The 8,653-nt window shown below is 30.4% G+C and overlaps 1 protein-coding gene across 4 annotated transcripts in view; it reads left to right on the forward strand.

Annotated features, from left to right (window-relative positions):
- The window catches only part of LOC106465260, a 67,592-nt gene that overhangs the window by 41,527 nt on the left and 17,412 nt on the right, over positions 1 to 8,653 (forward strand). For all 4 annotated transcript variants that reach the window (XM_022393123.1, XM_022393126.1, XM_022393124.1 and 1 more), the window contains exons 11-12: positions 6,240 to 6,342; positions 7,047 to 7,171. In XM_022393123.1, the coding sequence (XP_022248831.1) occupies positions 6,240 to 6,342; positions 7,047 to 7,171 (228 nt within the window). The remainder of the gene's footprint in view (positions 1 to 6,239; positions 6,343 to 7,046; positions 7,172 to 8,653) is intronic.

Consider the following 8,653-nt stretch of genomic DNA (forward strand, 5'->3'; position numbering starts at 1 on the left):
AAAATTTGAATGATAATCTACCATTTTATACCAAATATTGACATAAATTCATGAAATAGTAGTTCAATAAAATTTCCAAAAATCGATGTTTAATTTGTTTTTTAATATTCACTTTTAAATTAAGAAATTGAATAATGTATAATACTAAAATTTGAATGATAATCTACCATTTTATACCAAATATTGACATAAATTCATGAAATAGTAGTTCAATAAAATTTCCAAGACAGTAACTTGAGAATCTGTCACACTTGTACTGTCAGAAACTGGTTCGAAGAGAGCATAAGAGTGACCGTACTTCTCTGCCGATACCCATGAACCAGTTTTGGACCATACTCCTCAATTTGACTACAGATGCTTAATTTGGTAAATGTGTGCACAGGTGCCGAGTTTGGTTTATGCATGTGTAAATGCTTATTTTGGTACATGAGCATATAATTGCTTATTTTGGTACATTTAGATTTAGGATTTAGATCATTTAGTGAGTTAGGCAAGCAGCAACTGGGTACAAAGGTCGTAACTAGTTTGCTTCTATGTTTTAAGAAAAATAAGTTTAATAACTTATTTCAAAATAATAATAACCTATATAAATATATAAAGTATAATAATTGAAATGTTACTGTATTTTACTAAATAATAATCTATTAAAACACAGCCAAGACAGGACAATTTGTAAAGACTAAAAGTCAGTTTTATATTATTGGATATGGTAACATGAGTGCACATGCACCACATCATTATAACTTCTGTAATATTAGTCAGGCATGGTTGAAAGGTTAATATAATAAATGTATAATGTTATGAGATATAAGCTATTTAGTCTAAACACTTATGTTTTCGTGTTATAATTTGTAGTCATTTTAGAATGAAAGAAGCATAATTTTTATTTATTTTCCTATTTTTTATGTTGGTTATGAGATCAGTCAAATCTATCAAATCTGTGGAGATTTGTTTGTGAAAATAACAGTTAAAATATAAAGTTTTTCTGTATGAAATGTTTGATAACTATCTAGACATTATAAAGATTTTGCATTGAATTTTTAAACGAAAATTACTTTGCATGTTGGATAGGTAACATGTGAAAAGAAAAAAAAAATGATATGAGAAAAACATTGCTTAACAAACCTTAAGAATTAGTAACATAATTGATATTTTGCGTATGAAAGCATTGTAATGTTTGCTGATAATCTGCCAAATTTCATTAACATTCACTTACTAATTTAATATTTATAGTATGAAAACTATAACAAGCACAAAATGTTTACGAGGTCGGTCCGATGGACTGAGACTGTGCTGAAAGGGTTAACAGCTGTAATCTTAATCTCATTGTATAGTTTCTCAATAATTTCATCTGTATCATTTGGCGGTCTGTAACAAATTCCCATTAAAAGCCTTTTCCCTTTATATCCACTAATAGAAACCCAAATGGATTCAATCTCTTTGCTATTATCTTTGATATCCTCAACTCCAACAAGATATAATTCACATTTTACACATAAAGCCACTCCTGCACCCCTCTTTAATACTGTATCTCTATTAAATTGCCTCTAATCCTGTATTTAAAATATATTTCTGTCATCAAAATCCTCCATTCCCACCAGTGCTCTAAAGTCATCTGTTTTATTTCTTATACTTTTGGCATTACAATAGTAACAATTAAGCTTATCCTTATAACTAGTTCTATACTCATTTCCTATGCTAAACTTTTCTCTACATTTTATTGTTTTTGCATGTAGTTTATCCTGGCCCTCGCCACCGTCTAGCCCTAGTTACAGCTGAGTTAATAGCCCTTGCAAACAAGCCAGCCCTATCCTATTTAAATGTAAACCATCCATTGCAAAATCTGTTTCTTTTTTTGAACAAGTCTAACAAGCCAATCTGCTTATCCTTACATACTGACCTAAGCCTAGCATTTAACCCTAATGGCCTACTTATAACTTCATCCCCACAGTTAATTCTGGGCAGTATCTCTGAAAAAATTAAGTTATGGCCTTTTTCTTTAAATGCCTTTATCAACCCCTTGTACATATTAATTAGCTCCTCTGACCTACCTTTCCCTACATCATTAGCCCCTACATGCACCACAAAAACTGCACATCTGCTACCTTTTTATTATATCTCCTGCTCTGTCAGTTGTATCCTCCACCTGTGCCCCTGGGTAGCATAATCTGATTATTTTCTCCCTATTTATCCCACAGACTATTCTATCCACATGCCTTGTCAAGGAATCACCTATAACTATAAGCTTCTTATCATCCACATCCTTCTCTGACCCTTTTTTTTTCCCTTCCTTCCAATAGTTCTTCATCTGCAGAGACCAAGGGCTGAAATTTGTTGCTCAACAGAATTGGCTCATTATAACTAAATTCATTACTTTTTACTCTAATATTGCTCTCCCTAAATTCCTGAAAGTCTTTGTTAGCTGATGTATCCCTTTCATGTAAAAGCTTAAGCTCCTCTTGAAATCCTGCTGCCATTTCCCACAATCTACCCTTCTCTTTATATATTGCCTCTACTTTAATCATGATTACTTCCAACTTCTCCAAGCTACAAACTCTACATAAAAATTGCACATCTTCATTATTAGTGTCCTTAATAGTACATTCCAGTCCTGAGTTCCCAAGTAAAACCCACTGATTGCATCCATTACGCATAACAAACTGTGAATGCTTAACTCAGATATTAGTCTTAACCATTGTATTTATACTTATAGTCTGAAAATAAGTACTCAATACCAAATACTAGTAGCCTTTGTTAACACTGTTACTGTTAAGCCTAACATTTAAGAACCAATTGTTTTTTTTTATCACTACTTTCTCTTCACACTAAAGTAATATAGTTTATCATTAATTGTGTAGAACTTAATAATTTATTAGCACAATATATGTAACGTTAATAATAAAATGTAGTTAGCCTGATTTATATTATAACCTACCTATATATCTATAACTGAATTTAAACTAATGGATCTAAGTTCAAGTAAACAAGTTAATTCTTAAAACACCAAGAGACAATAAACTAATTTTTAGATTGTATTTATTTAATAAAACAATGTATTTATCCTGTTTTATGATTTACCATTATATAATTGATTAGAGTTGTTTAAACATTTGTTTAACAACAAGTAAATGCTTAGAATGGTCTATTCTTTTATTGGGGGTGTGTCTGTGAGCCAGACTAGTTTTGGAGAGTTCCACTCCTCATCAGTGACCCTGTTTTACTTGTTGTTAAACAAATGTTTAAACAACTCTGTTCAATTATGTACCAGCTGCCCAGTGTTGGCTAACAATACAAAGAATTAAATTGTGGTGGAATGCTACAAGTTCTTCAAATACCTACAGAATGATAGGTTTCTTTTTTGTGAGTGTAAAACACTTAAATATACCATTATATGTACTAAGCCTATTTTAACGTTGTAGTAATGATTTAACAGTAAGTTGAAATATACAGACGCCTGAAGTACCATTATATATACTAAGCCTATTTTAGCGTTGTAGTAATAATTTACACCCTTAAACTCTAACCTAAAACTTTGACATTCTTACTTTTATTTACCTATCTTATTATATCTTGTTATTATTCTGTTATTTAACCCAAATTAATATAAATAATAATAATAATATTAAATAACTTTCAGAAACTCAATGTCCTCCCTACTTAAAGTTTATCAAACAAAAGTTGTAAGATGTTTGTATGTTACCTTGCAAGGGTTATTGATTAACAAACTTACCTTTAAACTATTGATGAAATTAAAAAGCCTTTGAGCAACAATTTCAGGATTGTCTAATAATTTGGATAAATTACTTCTTTGCATCAGTAAACACAGAACTTTCTAGGACAGTGTTACTCACAACAGTTACCACTGTTACCCATTAAATGAGTTCTTACAGGCCATTAGTCTTAATAATACATTTGAATAATATGTCTTCATACAAATAAAGTTAATCCCAGTGGAAGGTACATTAAACAGAAAGTTGCAGATGTGTATTTATTTGGGCTAGAATTTTCATGTATTGCAAACCTTTGTAGGATAGACTATAGTAAAGCTTTGCATGTTAGTTGCACTTGAAGATATATAGATGATATTTTAATATCAAATCAACAGGATATCCTCAATGTAATCCTAAAGATTTATCCACCAGAGCTCACTCTGGAAAATGTTCTTCCACTGCAAACAAAGCAAACTAAGTAGATTTATATACGAGTATCATTAATTGCACATTCAACTTTGAAGTATACAATAAAACAGACACTTTCAACTTTGAAGTCAAAAACTATATTTCAAAATACAAGTATTCCAAACAAGTTATGATACAATGTTTACTACTTGCAGCTAATTAAATACTATAATTTGTTCATCTTTAAAAGTTTGTGTGCATAAAGCTCATTAACTCACTAGCATTTTTCATTGAGGAAATTAAATAAAATTCATTTAATTCTTTGGAAAATTTAACAGCATGCTTGCTATAGACATAACGTTTGAAAACATTCCTTTCTACCCTTTATTTTGCATCCTTGGGATGTTGTTTGGGATAAAAGTCAATAGCTTTAGTGTATTTCACTGCCATTGGTTTTACCAGCTATTAGTTTTAGTTGTTGATGTATATAGTTTTTATCAGCTTAGTTTAACATTACAACATTAGTTTAATTAGATGGATTTTACATTTACTTTCAGTATAATTTTATGCATTATTTATTCATGCACGTAGCATATTAATTTTTTGTCATGAATTATTAAATTTGTATTATAGAGATTGATTTGTACTGTTAGCTTAGAATTTGTACTTAGTGACTAACCTAAGTCTCCTAAGAAGACTAAACCTTTGTGATATGTTATAGGGTTTATGGCCCTATATATCATTAACAGCAAGGGTACCCTACTGATGTAACAATTCCTTCTAAGCTTTATAAGAAAAGTATTTTTAATCAGCTATACTGATGGCCAGGTTAATTTTTAGTTTTTCTCTACATAAACTTACTCAGATCAGAAGTTATTATTATCATTATTAGCCTACTAATGTTGCTGGAAAATAAATAATCCTCTCTGCCCCTAAAATCTTCTAAGATTGAGAGAGCTACCAGTTACCAAAAAAAGGGGTTTATCAGCAGAGGACTTATGAAACTCTTGTTACTGTTGATCATTCTGTTATAAAATTAATGAAGGAGGGTTACACCTCCAGGCATCATCTGGTCTACTAGATGTATAAATTCTACTCTTAACTTCGTTTTAAATTGCATGTAACACTAATGTGGAAGGACTGAGAACATCAGGTAACTACAGTAATAGAAGATTAGTCAATTTCTTTGAATAACTTGCCCTTGTTAAAACTATACAAGTGTCTGGAACCATGCATAAGATAGTTTTGAAAAGTTCCTTTCCACTTGAACAGTGGAATATACTAGACAACAGTAGGTAAGAAATATTATGTGTGTGCCTGCTTGCTATACATGATAGGATTCAAGAAATTTCTTTGATCTTGCACTAATAATAACATGATCAAATTTGGAAAAGAAAGCAACAAAATAGTGAATATGACAAAATAATTAGGGGAAACTAATATAAACTAATTGTGTAATGCTGTACTATACACTGATAATTATCTGAGTGGTTTAATGAACATTTTACTCTAAATGTGAATTGAACACATTCACTATAGGAATTTTTGATTCCACTTTTATTTATAGACAAACTAAATATTTTATATGTTTATGCCTTTAAAAAAGCAAGAAGAAAGTGTACACAATGTGTGCGTTTAAATGATATGCTCAGAAAGAAAGACTAATGTCTTATCAGACAGTGTAGTTTTATGTCATACTCTTTAATGAATGAATGTTTTACTATTTCTTTCTGTTATAATACTTTTATATCAACTCTTATAGATTTTGCTTTGTCTGTGAAAGGCCTAGTGTGAATTTTGTTATTTCTTGTGATACAAATGTCAAACTCTTTTGCTTGTCTAAAATATTTTTGTGCACTCGTGATAACAATGAAAAGAAATGTGCCTCACAAGTGATTAGATGAGAACTTCCTTCATGAATTTCATAAAAAAAATCTTGGTTATATAACCTTTTTGTTTTTATTATTAAACTGGATAATTTTAGGCTCTTGAATTAATGAAAAAAAAATGATATCTGAGAGTAGGGTGGCAGTTTATTGAAATTTTGTGTGTGTGGTGTGCTATCCATGTGCAATTATTCTTACAGGTAACAAGTACATAGTTTTATATACACATTTTCAGCATTGAAGCAAGTCCTTTTGAATGCACATTATGCCACAAAAAGTTCAAGAACAGATTTGGATTAAATGGTCACATGAAAATACATGGTGGATACATCGCACAAGTATGTAAATTATGTACTGAATATACATATAGATGTATGTTTTCAAGTAATTATCCCAAAAAATAAACTCTTGAATACTGGTGTAACTTATCTCTATTATATGTAACAATACAGCAGCATTTGTAGAATTTATATTAGAAAATTCCTTATGTATGATTTGTTATTCTTCATTTCATATATCATTATGAATTGTCTAGTCTGTAAATTACCACTTGGAATATTTCAAATGACAATCCATAATTTGTTTTATGGATCATTGGTCTTTATGGTGAAACTTGTGAATAACTGAAAATGACTTTACAGACAGTGTTGTGGCTGTTGTAGCAACATAAAGATTAAATAATACTTATAAATTTCAATCATGAAACAATTAAAAAAAACCTTTCATCAGAATAGCTACAAAACCTCTCTTTCATAGCATTATGTTTGAAATTTAAAATTCCTTCAACAGCTTTTGTTTAAAATGTAGAGTCTTCATTTAAAACTTCATCTTTTTATTGCCTTATTTGCTGTATTATATATACATACATTAATCAACTGTAACTAAATTTTCCCTCAAACTATTTGTTTGGTGATTATAGTGACTTACCATTCTTGTTGCACTTTTAAATGTGATATTCCAAAAAAAAAAACATTAAGGTTTACTGGTGTTCTTTATGTGTTGAGTAAGTTACAATATGTTCCTCTTCTTTTTTTTTTGCAAGAGATGCTGCTATTGTCTGAAACCTAGACCAAATGTACAGTGTTCTTACATCAGATGCAAAAAAGTATTTCATTATCCTTGTTGTCTTCAGAATGATACACTAGGTGAATTCATTGGAAAGTTTGAGTAAGTACTTCCTTCGTTATGATCAAAATAAGTAGGTACTGGCTGAATGTTTTTAGTAATATTATTTATGGCACTATAAGTAAATCTTACAATAAATATGAATTTCAAAATAATAAGTTAAATGTCAACATATGTTTCATTATTGTGTTATTCATTATCTTTTTGTTACATTGAAAATGATATTGTTTTACAGTATAGATGACAAAGCTGTAAAAGAATTAACTCTTTCCATACAGGGTTGAGCAATACGACTAACCTTGTAACTATAAGAATTTCTAAACTATAACTTTTATTATACAGGAATCCCTCAATTAGTGCGGTTAATGTGTTCTTTAAAAGAGACGCACTAATCGAATATAATAACTTATAGGAAATCATGTAATTTATACCTCAATTATCATTCTCATTCACAATTAATTTCTATTTTGCATATTTTTTAATCAAAGTATAGGTATATAAGAAAATACGAAAAAAATGCAATTAATTAAAATTTATTGATCTGATTTTTTTATGAAAAACTTATTTAGAGTGGCTTATCGCATCGTATCCTTCTGTTCTTCATATAATTGGCGGTACTGAGAAATTGCCTCATCACTTTTTCTGCAAATTTGACGGCTTCTGTCTTCATCAGGGTCTGTTTCTAAAGATTTTCCCTTAAATTCTTCAATAACCGTAAAAAGTTCTTCTAATTCATTCTTCGTCATCTTCTTATGCTGGCGAGTAGGTAAGATTTCTTCACATTCATCAATGTCTTCATATGCTCTCTGAGTGTCCAAATTTATAAGATCCTTATTGGTTAGTTCTTTTGAATGAGCTTCTAGCAATTCTTGCACATTTTCATCGTCAATCTCAGCGAAGCCAAGTTCTTTTCCAATACGAGTAATCTCTTTAACGACCTCTTCTCTATCTTTTGAAAAGCCTGTGACGTCCTGTGCACAGTGTGGAAGAACTGTCTTCCAAACACCTTGCATAATTTTAACTGAAATTTCATTACATGCTTGATGGATATTATCATTAGCATCCTTAAATACTGAATTTCTTCCAAAATTGAACTAATGTTATAGTATTCTCTCCAGATGTTGCTTGAATCGCTTGCTTGAAAGTCTTTCTCAGGTAGTATGCTTTAAAGGTCGCGATAACGCCCTGGTCCATTGGTTGCAATAAATAGGTAGTGTTTGCGGGCCAAAATGTCACTTGGATATTTTTGCACATTGAATCGAGACCAAAAGGATGACCAGGGGCATTATCTAAAATAAGCGACGCTTTAAAATCTAAATTTCTTCTTCGGCAAAAGTCTTCAACCATTGGACAAAAATACTTGACGAACCATTATTCAAACAAAGCTTTAGTTACCCATGCTTTTTTATTAGATTTCCATATTATTGGTAATTGTCCTTGATTTATACCTTTAAGAGCTCTTGGATTCTGGGCTCGATAAACCAACATAGGCTTTAATTTCAAATTTCCTTTAGCATTGCCGCC

This window comes from Limulus polyphemus, unplaced genomic scaffold (genome assembly GCF_000517525.1).
Source record: "Limulus polyphemus unplaced genomic scaffold, Limulus_polyphemus-2.1.2 Scaffold1888, whole genome shotgun sequence".
NCBI lineage: Eukaryota > Metazoa > Arthropoda > Merostomata > Xiphosura > Limulidae > Limulus > Limulus polyphemus.